This window comes from Microplitis demolitor, chromosome 4, assembly GCF_026212275.2.
Source record: "Microplitis demolitor isolate Queensland-Clemson2020A chromosome 4, iyMicDemo2.1a, whole genome shotgun sequence".
NCBI classification, from domain to species: domain Eukaryota; kingdom Metazoa; phylum Arthropoda; class Insecta; order Hymenoptera; family Braconidae; genus Microplitis; species Microplitis demolitor.
In genome coordinates this window covers 6,578,142-6,595,428 of record NC_068548.1, presented here as the reverse complement: position 1 = coordinate 6,595,428, position 17,287 = coordinate 6,578,142, and the positions used below count along the sequence as shown (strand labels likewise).

Below are 17,287 nucleotides of genomic sequence, written 5' to 3'. Positions count from 1 at the left end.
TGTCTCAAGAATTCGTAGAATTGAAGGAAATAATTTTTATTTAATTCAAGTAAAGCTATTCTTTTGTTTACTTATAATATAATATCAAATTCATATAATAACAAAAATAAATTTGATGCTTTTTTCTCAAGAAATTGATAATTAATAATAATAAAATAAATATTTTGAACGGATTTCTTGAACCAAGAAATTCTTGTTTCGAAAATAGTACTTTTTTTTCTCAGTGTATGTATTGTCGAAATTTTAAATACTTGTGTAATTAAATAATTTTTAAATATTAACGTAATTTTTAAACATATTTTATAATTTTATATTAAATAAATACCTAAACCGCCATATTTTTTTCAAAAATTTTTGAATACTCAAACCTTACGATGTTGGTACTCATTTTACGCATAATTTAATCATCTATTACAATCCGTCGTCAAATTTCTAATTGAAACAATAATATAAATGTAATCAATATGATTTATTAGGAGATGATAAATATATTTTGCATAACATTTAATGAGGTAAATGGGTCGATAATCCGTATAGTGACTTCTATATACCTTTTTTTGATTTTTATAAAAACAAATAACTTACAACATTAATTAACATTATTATTATTTATTAAACATACTTGGATACTCTCTAAATCTGAAACAATGAATAGTCACTGTTTCAGATTTAGAGAGTATAAATCCACATATTGGATCCGCGTTAAATTGATATTATTACGAAAAACTTCTCAGGAGTGTAAAGTAGCTCATCGTTGTCTTGACAATCTAATAATCACAATAAATAAATGAATAAATTTTTTTTTTTTAGTGATGATATCGATAAATATGAGTTATTTCTATACCCGAGTCATTTGTTCACGATCGAGTATCAATAAACCATAAGCCGCAAATTTATACTCCTTGTTAGCCCGCATCATAATTATTCCCATTATTTTCTTCATTTTTGTATCGCAATTTAACCATGACGAATTATAGATGGCGTCGCTTACTGTTTTAGTCTAAAAAAAAAAAATTAATTAAAATTTATTCCCCGGAGAAAATAATTTCAGACGATTCGAGCTGCTTCCAAAGTATGTACGGATGTACGAGTCCTCGATATCATGATAATTTGCTCGTGGATTTTAATTACTCCCACAAAGATTGAAAATATTTATCGAAATCTCTGTCTAGTTATACTTTAAAGTCTATAGGACCAGTAGCTTTTAAAACTGCTACAAAAATTTTTAAATAACGGTTGATTAGTTTTTGAGATCTTGAGAATCCGTACATTCGTACGTATGGAATGAGACTTAAATCGATAGGGAAAAAAAAATTCTCAACTTGTTCAGTAGCCATGTGCGCAAAATTACAATAAATAATTATTTGAATAAACAGTGTCAATGCATGTGTGATACTTCTTGCAACTTTGATCCAATGACCTTCAGATATTTCCTTAATATAAATAAACATATTTATTACAAATTAATTATTAATTAAAAGTTTATTGTTAGTAAATTACTTTGTCCAGTGCAAAAATACAAAAACATAAATCGACGCCATTAAATAATACTGTTAGTAAAACGATTGGACTATAAAGAGTTTCGATTTTTTGACATAATCTGAAAAAATTAAAAATTTTATTTATTTATTGACCACTTCTGATAACATCTAGAGCAACTTTAGGGGAATATTTAGTCTACTATTTATATAAATAATTGATTACGTCATCTAGAATGGAAATATTGCGCATGTTGGCAGCATTAGCCGAAGGCTCATGCGGCCAACGCGGTGCTTCAGGCCTCTGATACTCACACAAACATTTTCTGATGACGTCTTGATAGTTCTCCTATTAATTTGTAGTTATCGTTATTGTTTTCATGATGATTATCGTGTAATTTGTATAAGTCGTTAGATATAATCTATCGAATTTATTTATAATGAATTTAGATGAATAGGATTTTTTAATTTTTTTATTTTTACCATAAAGTGGACACAAATGTGAGAAGTAAGTAGAATAAATAGTGTGTCACAAGCAATCCAATATATCATTCCAAAGAAAATTATTCCTTGTTCGTATGTCACGCATGAGAGCCAACCTGGCCATGTTCCTGATGGTATCGGGTAAATTATTGGATAAACCGTTTCTTTTAGATCCATTGTCTTGTTTTCAGATTGTTTTAGAAAATAACATAACATTAGACTGTCAAAATAAATTATTGTTACGTAAAAATTAATTCTTTTCAAATTTAATCCACATAAAAAGGTGAGGTAAAATGTTATAAGTATAGTGTAATCCAGTCAAATAAGGATTTCAGATACATGCTAAGGTGGACAAATTTGAAACGCTTTTGGAATTTTGAGGAATTGTTCGAAATAATATAAATAACGAGAAAATCTCATGTAACTGGAAAAAACTCTGTGCGGCTATTTTTTATAAACAAAATACTATTTTTGCCGCGACTGCGTAAACCAACAAGTCTACACCAAATTTCAAATCAAAATATTTAAAACTTTTTAAGGAATAAATTGTTAAAGTCAAAATCGTAAATTTATAAAACATTGACTATATCTATAATAAATATTAATATTTTCGTATAGTTATACATATTTTCGGTGAGAATGAAAAGATGCTCCTTTTGAGCTCTGACTGCGCTGATAGCTCGATTTGTACACTATGAAAAATTCCCAACAAATTTTACTATGGGTGCATAATAACACTGGACTATTAGAAAACTGATACAAAATTTACAAGTGTCCCATAGTAAACGTATGCGCAGACTATACGATTTTGGCTTATGCGCATACGTTTACTATGGGACACTTGTAAATTTTGTATCATTTTTTTTATAATCCAGTGTTATTATGCACCCATAGTAAAATTTGTTGGGAATTTTTCACAGTGATAAAATAGTAGTTTTTACTCCTGAGGAAAAAAACCTAGCGTAAAAAAAAATCAGACAATATTCAGAAAAGATTAAATTTGAATGTTATAAACTTCAAAATATAATTTTTTTTTTCTTGAGATAACTATTTATGTTTAATTTTTTATCCGCACGAGTTAATTGTTCATATCGGGCCGGCAACCCGAGTTCCAGTGGTTCTTACGGTTCAGCTCAATGAAATACGCGAGTGCAGACTCACCGTAGCAGCATTAACCCGTCAGCACTCCCGTGATTTTTAGTGTCTTACTTGTGGGACAGCGACATCCTATAAGTTGAAAAGTGTCCTATGAGCAAAATGCTCATAACGGGATTGCTGACGGGTTAAATATAGCAGATCTGTGAGGTCTCACAAGGTTTTTTCCAGTAACATCGGATTTTCTCATTATTTATATATTATTTTAAAGAGCTCTACAAAATTTCAAAACGTTTAAAAATTGTCCCCTCACCGTTCCTCTGAGTATAAAAAAATATTATCATTTGTCTTCCAAGAGTAAGATTTTTATAAAAAATAACAAATTTTAATGACAGCAAAAAAACAATCTGTTCCCATTTTTTACCACGTTTTAAACTTACAAGTAAGGACGCATTCCGTAACTCATACTCAACAAACCAGCGACAATAAAATAACTATAACGTATTGGCTTAGAATCATTGATTATTTTATAAATCTCTTCCTTTAAATCTTGCCGTTTTCTCGCGTTTTCCTCCCACAGGTCGTTAAATTCCCTCAGTATTTTAATCAGATCCATCCTATAGATCCACAATCTCAATACCTGATTTATGAAAATAAAAATTTTTTAAATAAAAAAATTTGTTGAAAATTAAGAAAAAAAAAATTACCTTGCCCAAAGTTATTGTTGTAGAAAATATAAATGTCAGTATTTCACAAGCCAGAGTTAAGTCAATGCTTAAAAAAATACTCACAGTATACGACGCACTAAATACGAGAACAATTAAAACACCGAAGCCGCATAAAAATAGAAATATTTCTAAAAAAGTTACAGCAATTTTATTATTTTTTTCAAATGCACTTTGTAGTGAACCCAACCCGATCAATTTGAACGCCAATAATTCGAGGCTAAATAATTTATCGCATGTCGGCAATTCTTCCTCTTCAATATTTCTGATATTATTTTCCATACTTATTTTTTTCTTTTATTCAAGTCTTATATATATTTATAGAAGTGACTTTATAAAAAAATACGATGACGAGGAGATAGATAATAACTGGTTATATAAAAAGAAATGTCATATCCTTAGAGAGGTAAATTTTTTTTTCTCTACATATTATTTCTGCGAAATAAATAATAGGTAAATTATCTAATCGATATTAAATAGAAAATGTATAAAATACGAGGAAAAAATGACAAATGTATGATGGAAAAATGGTTGCGTGACGGAACCCCGTCATTAAGTGATCGATACTTCATCCCCACTCCGACTGAAAGCCAACGATGGGGAGGCTCGAGCGGACAGAGCTCCTCAGTAAGAAACTGACTGACGTACAGTCACCACCAGCTAGATCTTCTTTAGCTCTGTACTCACTCACTAAAAGACTTTTGATTATTTTTTTTTAACCAATTTTGATTGTTGCAGGCTCACTTATTGTCAAGCGACTAAAATTATTGTAAATCATCGACAATCCAAATATTTATTTATCTATAATTACACACTTGGCTGCTGAGAATCATTACTGTTTTTGAAATAAATAATTGATAAATTACTGATTAACTTGGTTATATTTTATAACAAGTTACGTGTTGGTGAGAAAATATTATTTAATTGATAGATGTTATAAACGAGGTAAGCTTTAGAAATGGTTATTGTTATAAATGAATTTTATATTATTTATAAGAAAATACTAAATTATTTTCGTCAACATTTTGAATACTTCTGTAACTAAATAATTTTAGAATCTTAATGTGATCCTGAAGCATTTTTAACTTCCTCTAGAACTAATACCCACATTGCCATATTTCTTTCAAAGAATACTGGAGAATGTAATAGAAATTTAATAGATATACAAATAAACAGAAAAATTTTTTCGTTATCAATAAAAGACAGTTAGTGTTATCATTAATACTTCCTTTTTATGACTATTGTGCTGTTTCTTCTACAGATATGCCTAGTGTGTTATGCACTCAATTACAGCGTAACTTTAACGCTTGAGTTAAATATATACTGCGTCTAAGTAAGCATGAACACATGTCAAAAAATTTGTAAAATCTAAAAGTGCACGACTCATAATGCTCATTTATTATGAAATAATAAAATAATAACAAAAAAATGGCGGGAAGCACGAATAAACTTATTTTTTTTTTTTTTTTTTTTTTTTTTTTTTTAATTATGTTAGTAATTTTTTATAATTATAAAAGAGTTTTCTTAAAATATCTCGATTGATAACAAAAAAAAAAAAATATATATATATATATATAAACAAATAAAAAAAAAGAATTGAATTGAAAAAATTCAGGCTTACCAATTAGCAATAACACAAAAAAAAAACAGCTGTATTAGGTCGGTAATGTGCAAGCGCCCCTGGTGGAATAAATGTACGTATAATGTATAGATATATCACCATCCATATTAATTTTACATAGATATATATATGTATAGTTATACAGCCTTTTTATTCTTTTATTAATTGTAATTAAACGACACTGAGTTACCTAGCCATTTTCAATAGGGGATCTACAAATCTTTCAAAGAATTTTTTTTTAAAAAATTTGTTTCAATTACTGGATTTTTTCGCGAGTTATCGTGTCTACGGGTTTCATACTTGACGGACAGAAAATTTTATTAAACTATTTTGATGTTTTTTCGGTTTTTATTGAACTAAATAAATTTTTGAAAAGTATGGAATTAATCTCCATTAAATTATCTTCAAAATGGTATGCAACTTATCTTAATTCCGTAAATCAACAAAGGTATAATAATTGAAATAGTTGCCGAAGTGAGGCGAAAAAAATTTTTCGATCGTAAAGCACTCTCTGATGCTTCGCATCATGAGTCGTGCAATATAGACAAAAGCTAGGCTGGCTGTCTATAGAAAGTAGAAGACTGTATCTCATTAGTACATTATTTTATAAGGCTTTTTATTTAGGTCTAACTGGATTTATAGGGAATAGTCTTGTGTTCAAAAATAATATGTATGTATTACGACAAGATCCTCGAGAAACAAATTCATTATGGGTACCATTTTGTCACAACAATCATTATCAAAAGTCGTTTCGTAACAGGTATTAACTTCTGGAATTCGCTACCGATAAAAATAACATTAGCTAAAAGCCTGAGTATTTTTAAGAATCTATTTTATAAATATTTAAGGACGTTCCCTTAAATAAATAGTTTCCTTAAGATAGCAAAATGACGTCTTGATGAGTTCTAAATGAATTCCTATTTATGATTTATACGTCTCATTATGAGACTTTTTGAGGATGCATCAAAACGACATTGTAAAGCAGTCATTCCAACTTGAATGCTGTCTGGGTTGTAACAGAATTTATAAATGTAATTGTCTATAATGTCTATAATTATTAATTTTATTAATTATATATTGTATGAGCTGCTGGCGTATCTTTCTTTCATGAAAACGAGCTCTGGCGGGATCAATCCTAAGTTAATAATTATTTGAACTTATTTTTGTAATTAACTATAAATAAATGAGTAAATAAATAAATACTAATACATGAATAATCAGGTACTGAGTCTCTTGAACTGGATCAATGTCGAACGAGTACTTGGCGTAATTTTCTTTTTACAAAGAATCTGTTTTTGGTCGGATTTCCATCTCTTTAATGCTATTCACCCACTTGTCATTTCTCATTAAAATTTCCCGCCATCATTTAAATTTCTTGCGTTTTCAGTTTCAGACTTTTTCTGCCATCTACTGGTTTCTCAACCCCACTTCTACAAAGATAACCGATAAAAAAGCTTTCTCTCCAGAAACCTTTCTCCCAGCCCACTGGCGCGCTCTAGCAACTAGAATTTGAATTCCAACTCCCTGAACCCCAAACAAAATCACATATAGACCCAGTAGTCAAAAAACTTTGGAACCACGTGCTAAACTAACCAATAAATTTTCAAAAAAACAAACAATGGCAGCAGCAATTCCATTGGGAAAAAGTTGGAAGGAACATAACAAAATTCACAAAGAAAACAGAAAAAAATGGCGGGAACAAAAGCTCATGAAGAAAATATCTCAAACAAAGGAACCAAAAGTCGAAGAAGTTTTGGAAGAAGAGAAAATTTCGAGCAAAGTTAAAAAAATAGTACCGAGTTTAACCATTGCCGTGCCAGGGTCGATCCTAGACAACGCCCAGTCCCAGGAGTTGAGGACGTACTTGGCAGGGCAAATTGCTAGGGCGGCCTGCGTCTATAAGGTTGACGAGATCGTGGTCTTCGATGACCAAGGAGAAATTACTGAAGAGGAGCGACAGTCGAAAAGGGTGAGGGTCGAAGGTGTTGATAATTTTGCCTACCGGAGGGCTTGCCTGCAGTTGGCCAGGATCCTCCAGTATCTAGAGTGCCCGCAGTATTTGAGGAAATATTTTTTCCCTCTGCACAAAGACCTTCAGTACGCGGGAGTTCTGAACCCTCTGGATGCGCCCCATCATCTGAGGCAGAATGACCACTGCGAGTTCCGGGAAGGAGTCGTAGTGGACAAGCCTCTGAAGCCGGGGAGAGGGTCACAGGTCAACTGTGGCCTGCTGAGGGATGTAGAGATTGACAAAACTTTGACCCCCGACCTGAGGGTCACGGTTAGGATTCCAGAAGAACAGGAGGGCAAGAAAATCAAGGGCTTGGTGGTGAGTCCCAGGACTCCTAGGGAAGAGGGTTTGTACTGGGGCTACACGGTCAGGTTGGCGAGAAGTCTTACGGAAATTTTTGAAAAATGCCCTTATGAGGAAGGCTACGATCTGACGGTAGGAACTTCGGACAAAGGAAAAAGTGTTGATGAGATTGAAGACGGTGGGCTGAAGTACAAGAGAGGTCTGATTGTGTTTGGAGGACTTGCGGGATTGGAGGCCGCGGTCGAGGGAGATCCAAAGCTGGACATTGAGGACCCGAGGCTGCTTTTTGGGGAGTATGTCAACACGTGTCCGGATCAGGGGTCAAGAACTATTAGGACTGAGGAAGCAATTTTTATCACTCTGGCGGAGATGAGGAAGAAAATGGTTCCTGTGAGTGAGGAGAATTGAAGTTTTTATTATTAATAAAGTGAATTTTTGTAAATTTTGTATTTTTATTTTGGCAGAAAATGTAATTCTACAAAAAATGAGTACCCACATGAGTATATTTTAATTGCATGATTTTGTTTTTAAATTCGCAAAAGCTGGATTTTGAGATTTTTGTGATTTAATAATAGTGATGTTAGTACTCATTTTACGCAGAATTTCAATCTCTACAAAACCCTGGTATCAAAATTGTTCCTCAAGTTCATTAGAAAATTAATAAAAAAAAAAATTATTTTGTAAAATTGTCTACTAAAGTTATTTAAATCAAATTTTCGAGTATTTATAGTTTACTAACATAGAATTTAATATTTCTACTTGAAAGAGTACGTACTTCTTCGTTTCGATTTTAAAAATATTTTTTAAAAATAAACAAAAAAAAACAACTTGTATTTTTACATCACTAGCATAACTAAGTTTGTTTTGTAATTTCCCGTCGTTCAAGTACCCACATCACGGTATTTAATCCTTAAGAAAAATTTTCCAAAACCAAAATCAACTATTTCTATTTCACCCAAACCATATCATGTTGATACTCATTCTTCAGGAAATTTTATTCTCTACAAACTTTCAGTATCGAAAATTCTCTGAAAAAAATACCAGCAAATTTAAAATTGAAAAATAAAATTTTATTCCCAGAAAATATAAAACATGCCCATTATCACTATCAATTATTTAAGTATCCATTTACTGTTTGTTTCATACTCGACATAACTTTACGCTGATCTGCAGATCCTATTACAGCAGTACCGGAAACGATCATGTTTGCTCCGGCCTAAGAGATAATAAAAAAAAAAAAAAAAAAACATGAAATTTATAGTAAGTATCAATGAATATTATAATTATTATTCATTAATAAATACCTTGGCACACATGTCAATAGTATTAGGACCTACTCCACCATCAACTTCAATATCCAAACCAGGATAATTGTCTCTCAGCCATTTAACTTTCACCATCTGGTTCTCCATAAACTTTTGTCCTCCAAACCCTGGCTCCACAGTCATTATTAACACCATATCTGCTAGTTCAATGTATTCCGTAACAACATCTACCTCCGTACCAGGTTTCAATGCCACACCGACCTTAAAAAAAATTTATTCATTAAAAAATACAATTAATCTTTTCTTTCTCCTTTTCCTCAATTTCTAGCTCCAATTCTTTTAATTCAAATTACTAGCAAACTATTAGATTTACAAAAAAAGTCATCGGGACCTTTCTTATAGAAAATTTAATTCCCTACAACTTTGTTTTAGTACAATTTTATCGTATCTCCAATAATTTAGCCAGAATTTACATTCAAAGTAATAAAAATTTTCAGATATTTAATTTCTACTTCAATTACCAAACCCCTGGATTTAAAATTCAATTATCTCATGAAATATTAAATTTTACGAAAAAATCATCGATTACTTTTTTATTCTCGATTAAATTCCCTACAAGTTTATTTATTGACATTTTTACCCTATCTCTCATACTTTACCCAGAATTGTCATTTAAAGATACAAACAGCTAAATGTCCCCCATTTTTCCTAAAAATTGTCAAATCCAATCAATTAATTTATCATTACCTTCATCCCGGCTTCTTTAATTTTTCTGCAAACAGCCCCAACATCTTTAACAGGCTCGACATGAAAAGTGTACTGATCAACACCAGCATCAGCCATTGGCTCGATCCACTAAAAAAATTCCATTAGTTTTTTTTTTTTTTTTCCTTATCTCCAACTTCTGAGAAGCTGAAAGTATATTTATATATTTACAAATATATATGCCATGCTTATCAAATATTTGCGTACCTGATCGGGTTTCGAAACCATCATATGGGTTTCAAAAAAAACATTTTTTATTTTTTTTCTCAGGCATTTTACCACCGGGTGACCAAAAGTTAAATTTGGCACAAAATGACCATCCATTACATCAAGATGCAAATAATCAGCACCATTGTCTATTAATTTAACTGATTCTTCATACAAAATTGATAAATCGGCGTTTAAAATCGAGGGTCCAATTTTAGCGCTCAAAATTTTTGACATTTTGTTGTTTTTAAATTTATATTTTTAAAAATTTGTTTAACGTGACCCAGCAATTATTTCAAGTTATTCTAGACCACGTGGCCGCACAAATAAAAATGAACACATAAAAATGAAAATTAATTTTTTTATTTTCTTTAGACAAAAAATTTTTTTTTTGTTGAGTAAAATTTGTAACAACTTTTTTGAAATTCTACTCACGTTTTTTGCTCAAAAATTCTATAATTACTTTAAAAATAATTTCTTAGGTTAGGATTAAAAAAAATAAAAGATTCGAAAAAAAAATTTTTAAAAACAAACTGAAAATAATTTTCAAAATTTTGTGAATTTTATTTACGTGCAAAAATTAAAAATTATGAAAAATAATAGAAATTTTTTAAAAATAAATTTGACATCAAAATTTCAATCGCGCACGCTCGTGAGTAATTTTAAAATCTTTTTTTTTACTGGTCTTCAAACAATAATAATAATTAACTTTAATTTTTAATTCCAAGTAGTCAAATTTGATTAATTATTATAATTATTAACGATAATAACAAAAAAAAATCTATTTTTTCTAATTTTGAAATTCAAATTTTTAATTTCTCCCGCGCTTATTTCAAAATGGCGGTACCTGAATTTATCGAGTTTCTACGCACCAGGGGTCGTTTAAAAGATTGAAAGTGTTAAAAATAAATAGTTTATTGTATCAAGTAGTGGTTAAGTGACGATTTTTCGCCAATGAGCGTGAAGAATTACAGAATTAATGAATATACTGTCTGCGGTGCAAAAAATCCATCCAGTCTCTCTCGAGCCTGGCATGTGCTTGTAAATCAATATAATAGCAAATGTATATAATTATAGGTAGAAAATAGTTAATAATTAGTGAAAACAAATAGAGGTAACAAGAATTTTTTTATAAATTAAAAAAATCAAAAATTGTTTCTCTCATTAATTTTTTTCTAAAGATTTACAATGAAGTACATACTTGTTACTGGCGGAGTAATTAGCGGTATTGGGAAAGGAGTTATTTCAAGTTCATTTGGGACAATATTGAAAGAATGTGGAATACCTATGACATCTATTAAAATAGATCCATATATTAATATTGATGCTGGTACATTTTCTCCATATGAACATGGTAAAAATTATTATCATTTTAATTTTTTTTTAATTATTATCTCGAATTTTTCTTGTAATTGAAAATTTTTGGTTTTATTTTTGTGATTTCTTTTCTTTTTTCTGTTCTGATTACCCATTCATTTTTTTGTGATTTATAAATTAAATTAAATTTTGTTTTATTTATGAATTTTTTCTGAATTAAATTTTTTTTTCTTTGGTTTCGGTAAAAAAAAAAAAAGTTCCAATGAATATTGATATTTATTTTTAGTAGGTTATTTTTAATTAAATATATATAAATATTTATGTATGAGTTATATATTTTTTGAGCAATTTTTTATTTTTTGAGACGTAGAAATTTTTATGATATATTTATTTTTATTATTAGAAATAATGTATAGCAGCAACAATAATAAATAATTGACCACGCGGTCCCGCTTTTTTAGTCACGTGGTTTTGCGGCCATTTAATTTCATTGATACTTTGAGTTGAATTTAAATTATGAGCATGGAATTTAACTAGGGCAAAATTTACAAGGAATTTTTCTTGGGAAATTTAACAACACAGTTGCAAATTTTTCGTATTTATACAAAGGAAAAAGTCTTTGTTAAAAATTTTATGTTAGATGTTTTACATTTTTGTGTGTTCAGAGGGACCACTGGTGTGACCACCTGTAAAAAAAGATTATTTTTGGGAATTTTTCTAAAGGAAACTATTGCATGAAATATTTTTTGTTTTAAGGATATATTTGTGGATATATAATAAATATAAGATAAAATTTTTAAACCAAAAAATTCAAAATTTAGCGAATTATTCACACTCCCCACTCATTTAATGTAGCAGATATCAGACAAATTTAAAATTATAAATAAATAGAGTTAATAATTAAAAAAATAATATTTAAAAAAAGTGCACTTATTAATTTTTTAATTTTTCAAATGCGCATTTTTTAAAAATTTTATTTGATTAATTATTTAGTCTATTTATTAATAATTCTAAATTTATCTGATGTCTGCTACATTTATAATTTCCCAACGCCCAAAAAAAAAGTTCCCCCACTGCTGCGGTAATAATGACCTTCACAGAGCATGATTTAAAAAAACCAAGAAATTCATTAAACTATAGGATATTTTTCATACCATGACCCTCGGGCTAAAAAAAAAATTGATATTTAATAAAATGGGAGAGTTTAAAAAAAAAAATTTTAATTTTGCGCGAACATTTGATGATTTTTTAGCCTGCCAAAATTACACCTTTGATTCGATTGGATAACTGAAGGTTCATGGTACGTAGAAACATTTATAAAAGAAGCTGCAATTTCCATCAAATCGATCGGATGATTTGTCTTCGAATCAGAAATGCAGCAATTTTCAAAAATGTATTTTCGAGAACCGACAAGCGGCTGCTCTTCAGATGGCTGTAACTTAAAAAAACTATTTGAGATATGCACTTTAAATTTTAGTATGTTATTTGTGAAAGTATAGACTATCGAAATATGCAAAAAAAAATCGATTTATTCAAGCTTTCACACTAGAGGCCTCCCTTAATTTAACACAAATGAATAATGTTAAAACAACTTAAAAATTTGTGTAAAATTGTGTTTTAACACACAGTTTTGTGTTAATTTTTACAAATTTTTAATTTCCCGCTAAGAAAATCGACGATTTTCAAAAATTTCGGGAAGTTATTGTTTTCACCCCGATTTTCGAAAATCGAGTTTTTATCAGATGTCGACGTTTTGAGGTCCTAGGAAGCTATTCTGACTATTTTCAGAATGATGTCCGAGTGTGTGTATGTGTGTGTGTGTGTGTGTGTGTGTGTGTGTGTGTGTGTGTGTGTGTGTGTGTGTGTGTGTATGTATCTAAACTCTTTGTAACTTTTGAACTGATGAATCGATTTGGATGGTTGAGGTGGCAATCGAAAGAGCTTGTTGGCCATCAACTTTCCTGAAAATTTCAGATTATTTGATCGAAGAGCTCGAAAATATATCTACACTAATGTTTTCGAGCTCTTTGAGGTCGAAAACAGCGGGAAGTTTTGGGGCTGGCCCGCAGGGTCAACCGACGCCCAGATTTTTTATTTTACTAAGAAGGAACATAATTAATTATGATAAAATTTTTGATGTTTTTTTTAGTTGATTAAAAATTTTTATATGAAAATTAAAAATTTTTTTACGAGTGGGAATGTAGCAGGCATTAGACAAATTTAAAATTATAAATAAATAGAGTGAATAGTTAAAAAAATAATATTTATAAAAAATGCACTTATCAATCTCAAAATGTTTCAAATGCGCATTTTTAAAAAATTTTCTTTTATTAATTATTACTCTGTTTATTAATAATTTAAAATTTTTCTGATGTCTGCTACATTCACACTCATTTTGTTTAGTAATTTGTAAATTCCGTCTTTTAAATTGTAATTGCGGCTCAAGCAATGAGTTAACAGAAAAAGTGATAAGGACTTTTTATGTGGAGAGTTTAAAGAGCTATAAAATTGTTGGTAACCATTTTTATCGTACCTCTGATAGTTTAGCCAGAATTGATGTTTGATGATAAAAAAAATACCTTTACAGAATTTCTTACTTATTTATTTTATTGATTAAGTACAAAAAATTAAATTTACTGGCTACTTATCAAAAATATCATAAAAATGCATATAAATGAATTTGAAAATAATTGAGTTTCCTATAAAAAAAACATTGATATTTTCTTAGAAAAACGCAATAGGTTCCGTGCTATCGTAACTTAAAATTAGGAGAAGAAAATTTACTTATAAATTAATTTACAATTTTTGTATAATAATATTTTGTAATGTAAGATTTAAAAAATGAAAAGATTAATAATGATGATTACAATAGAATAAATAGTAGCCTTTTATAATAATCATATTAATTTTTTTACAGGCGAAGTTTTCGTACTGGACGATGGCGGTGAAGTTGACCTAGATCTCGGCAATTATGAACGTTTTCTCGATATCACACTGCACCGCGATAATAACATAACGACTGGAAAAGTTTACCAACATGTTATCACCAAAGAACGCCGTGGCGATTATTTAGGAAAGACAGTTCAAGGTATTTCTTATTAGCTTTTTTATTTATTTATCTTATACTTGTATAGAAAATTAAATTTCCTTAAGTTTAAGTACCTATGTCAATATATTTCCATTAAAAAATTTTTAATTATTCAATATATTAATTTTCTAACATGAATACGTGATTTGTAATAAAAATAAAATTTTCTTTTGATTGAATACCCACATCACTATATTTTGATGTGGAAAAAAGAGCGTTGAAAATTTGTCAAAATTTATAAAATTTCATTTTTACTAAAAACGAGTATACGGAATGTATAAAAAAGTAAATTTCCTCTCGTTTGAGTACCCACGGAAAAAAAAATTATTACCAAAATTTTATAAAATTCAAAATGACTCAATTTTAATAAAATAAAAATTACCAGATTAAAGTATTCAAAATTCTCTTTTAAACGAGTACCCGTATCACTAGTCTTTCAAAAAAAAAAAAAAAAAAAAATTGAATTTTTACTCCGCTCCTTTTTTTAAAATAATTCTTAGACAATATTCTGATTAATAATTTTTAAATGATTTCAGTGGTGCCTCACATAACCGACTGCATCCAAGAGTGGGTCGAACGTGTCGCCCAGATCCCAGTAACCGAAGACAACAATCCTCCCGAGGTCTGCGTGATCGAACTAGGCGGTACCATTGGTGACATCGAGGGTATGCCTTTTGTAGAAGCCTTCCGTCAGTTCCAGTTCCGTGTAAAAAAAGAAAACTTTTGTGTCGCACACGTGTCACTAGTACCCCAGCCGCGATCAACTGGCGAGCCCAAGACCAAACCGACCCAGGCCTCAGTCCGCGAGCTTCGTGGGCTAGGTCTCTCCCCCGATTTGATAGTCTGTCGTTCCGAGCAGCCAATTGGTCCCTCAGTAAAAGACAAAATATCAAATTTCTGTCATGTTGCTCCCGAGCAGGTCATCACCATCCACGATCTTAGTTCCATCTACCGCGTGCCCCTTCTAATGGAGTCCCAAGGAGTAATAGAATTTCTCATCGAGCGTCTCCAGCTGAATCTTCCCATCGGACCTGAGCGTCCTCGCAGTTTTATGCGAAAATGGCGGGACCTAGCAGACAACTTCGACCATCTTCGTAAGTCAGTTAACATTGCCCTCGTCGGCAAGTACACGAAGCTCGAGGATGCGTACGCCTCCGTAACGAAGGCCCTCCAGCATGCGTCCCTCGAGGTCGGCTACAAATTGAATCTTAGATACATCGAAGCCGCGAATCTTGAAACCGCGACCTTACAAGAGAATCCGGTCCTCTATCACGAGGCCTGGCAGCAGCTTTGCAAGTCCGACGGGGTTATAGTTCCCGGTGGGTTTGGTAAGCGCGGGATTGAGGGTAAAATATCTGCATGCAAATGGTGTCGGGTTAATGGTAAACCCATGCTAGGAATCTGTCTAGGGTTACAAGTCGCGGTTATTGAATTCGCGAGGAATGTTTTGGCATGGGAGGGCGCCAACAGTACGGAGATTGATCCTGGGACTGCCCATCAAGTTATTATCGACATGCCAGAGTACAATGGGAATGAGAAGGGAGGGACCATGAGGTTAGGAAAAAGATCAACTAAATTCAAAGAGTGCACTTCGGTGGTCAAAGCTCTTTATGGGAATGTCGAAGCAGTTGAAGAGAGACACAGGCACAGGTACGAGGTCAATCCGGCGTTTGTAAATGATTTTGAGGCTGCGGGGTTGAAATTTGTCGGTCAAGATGACAGTGGACAGAGAATGGAGATAATTGAATTGGATGGCCATGATTATTATGTCGCTACTCAGTATCATCCGGAGTATTTGTCTAGGCCGATGAAACCCTCAGCTCCATTTTTGGGACTTATTTTGGCAAGTGTTGGAAAGTTGAAGAGTTATTTGGCGAGGGGCTGTAGACTTTCACCGAGAAATTTGAGTGATAATGATTTGAGCGATGAAGAGGATTTCGGAAAAAATAGTAAAGTGAAGCAGATTAAATGAGAGCCTGGAAATTTGGTAGGGGGAGGAGAAGGAGAAAAGTAAAGGATGGGGAGGAAAAGAGCGGATTTCCGGTTGTTTCAGTGATTACCTGACCCTTGGTCCAAAGACAATTGATCCAAACGATAATGCATACAATAGTATTAGTTATACATGGTAATATCCCCGAATAAAATATCAGTTAAATATATAAACATAAACGTGTGCAGTGGTAATGTGGCCTTTTTTCAAATGTTTTGTGTCTACGTAATTACAATAGTATTTTAACACACCCACGCCTGCAATAGTACTGAAAAAATAATCCAGTGAAATCACTTAATACCAGAATTACCACCGAAGTTTATATCATTCGATCCATTGCGTCTCGAATCAATTATTAGCGGATCAATTGTCCTTGGTTCAAGGGTGGTGCCACCTTTTGTTTGAATACTCACATGACTAGGTTTGAAAAAGGTGAGGGTATCATGAAATTTTGAAATTTTTTTTTGAATTGAAAGAAGGGTTGTGGGTACTCGTTTTAAAGGAAATCCGTTGATTGAAAAGAATTTGGTAATTTTGATAAAAGTTAAGGTTAAACAAATTTTGATAAAAAGGTAAATCTCATTTTTTTTTAATAAGACTTTTATCTTAGGAATTTTTATTTTGTACAATTTAATATTAATGAAATATTTCTGCAAATAAAATTTATCTAGGAATTTTTTTATTTTTTATTAATATAATTTTTAATTATTTTCATGAATGTTAATAAATAAAGTTTAAAATAATTGAAAAAGTTTTTTATATTTATTTTAAAATAGCTGTAATAGTCATAAGTAGTAAAATTCGGGAGAAAAATTGAAATAATGAAATCGGCTTCTCGTAAGAAGTTATTATATCGCGGCCCATTTTACCCCGGGAGGTTTTTATGCATGTAGTTTAATTGAAAATTCAGAGAGCTTTAAAATAAGTACCAACAAGACA

The 17,287-nt window shown here is 31.0% G+C and overlaps 4 protein-coding genes across 5 annotated transcripts; 2 read left to right on the top strand and 2 right to left on the bottom strand.

Annotated features, from left to right (window-relative positions):
• Positions 1-716: 716 nt before the first annotated feature.
• Positions 717-4,063, bottom strand: LOC103580825 (odorant receptor 22c-like). Its single transcript, XM_008562721.1, has 8 exons — positions 3,764-4,063; positions 3,497-3,696; positions 1,962-2,181; positions 1,794-1,900; positions 1,501-1,600; positions 1,323-1,433; positions 845-1,000; positions 717-767 (listed from the first exon to the last, which is right to left on the bottom strand). The coding sequence occupies exons 1-8, from the start codon at positions 4,061-4,063 to the stop codon at positions 717-719; spliced, it is 1,245 nt and encodes a 414-aa protein (XP_008560943.1).
• A 2,906-nt stretch (positions 4,064-6,969) lies between these two features.
• LOC103580816 (putative methyltransferase C9orf114 homolog) lies at positions 6,970-8,683 on the top strand. Its single transcript, XM_008562708.2, has one exon. It carries the CDS (start codon positions 7,021-7,023, stop codon positions 8,122-8,124), a length of 1,104 nt encoding a protein of 367 aa, XP_008560930.1. The 5' UTR covers positions 6,970-7,020; the 3' UTR covers positions 8,125-8,683.
• Positions 8,684-8,764: 81 nt separating this feature from the next.
• On the bottom strand, positions 8,765-10,812 carry LOC103580817 (ribulose-phosphate 3-epimerase). Of its 2 annotated transcripts, XM_053738272.1 has the most exons (5): positions 10,389-10,812; positions 9,954-10,258; positions 9,729-9,836; positions 9,021-9,242; positions 8,765-8,932 (listed from the first exon to the last, which is right to left on the bottom strand). In XM_053738272.1, the coding sequence occupies exons 2-5, from the start codon at positions 10,188-10,190 to the stop codon at positions 8,825-8,827; spliced, it is 675 nt and encodes a 224-aa protein (XP_053594247.1). In that variant the 5' UTR covers positions 10,191-10,258; positions 10,389-10,812; the 3' UTR covers positions 8,765-8,824. The 2 variants fall into 2 exon arrangements, with proteins under 2 accessions (XP_053594247.1, XP_014295913.1); XM_014440427.2 differs by having other exon boundaries at positions 9,954-10,811.
• A 117-nt stretch (positions 10,813-10,929) lies between these two features.
• Positions 10,930-17,030, top strand: LOC103580815 (CTP synthase). The gene is made up of 4 exons (XM_008562707.3): positions 10,930-11,067; positions 11,135-11,307; positions 14,188-14,358; positions 14,895-17,030. The coding sequence occupies exons 2-4, from the start codon at positions 11,142-11,144 to the stop codon at positions 16,328-16,330; spliced, it is 1,773 nt and encodes a 590-aa protein (XP_008560929.3). The 5' UTR covers positions 10,930-11,067; positions 11,135-11,141; the 3' UTR covers positions 16,331-17,030.
• Positions 17,031-17,287: the final 257 nt, after the last annotated feature.

Coding starts and splice junctions, on each gene's coding strand:
- LOC103580825 (XM_008562721.1), bottom strand. CDS start 4,063: ATGGAAAATAATATCAGAAATATTGAAGAGGAAGAATTGCCGACATGC. Junction 1,434..1,500: donor GTATTTTTGCACTGGACAAA/GTAATTTACTAA, acceptor ATTTATATTAAG/GAAATATCTGAAGGTCATTG. Junction 768..844: donor ATCGTGAACAAATGACTCGG/GTATAGAAATAA, acceptor TGTGATTATTAG/ATTGTCAAGACAACGATGAG.
- LOC103580816 (XM_008562708.2), top strand. CDS start 7,021: ATGGCAGCAGCAATTCCATTGGGAAAAAGTTGGAAGGAACATAACAAA.
- LOC103580817 (XM_053738272.1), bottom strand. CDS start 10,190: ATGTCAAAAATTTTGAGCGCTAAAATTGGACCCTCGATTTTAAACGCC. Junction 9,837..9,953: donor TGGTTTCGAAACCCGATCAG/GTACGCAAATAT, acceptor GAATTTTTTTAG/TGGATCGAGCCAATGGCTGA. Junction 9,243..9,728: donor TTAAAGAAGCCGGGATGAAG/GTAATGATAAAT, acceptor ATTTTTTTTAAG/GTCGGTGTGGCATTGAAACC.
- LOC103580815 (XM_008562707.3), top strand. CDS start 11,142: ATGAAGTACATACTTGTTACTGGCGGAGTAATTAGCGGTATTGGGAAA. Junction 11,308..14,187: donor ATTTTCTCCATATGAACATG/GTAAAAATTATT, acceptor ATTTTTTTACAG/GCGAAGTTTTCGTACTGGAC. Junction 14,359..14,894: donor TTTAGGAAAGACAGTTCAAG/GTATTTCTTATT, acceptor AAATGATTTCAG/TGGTGCCTCACATAACCGAC.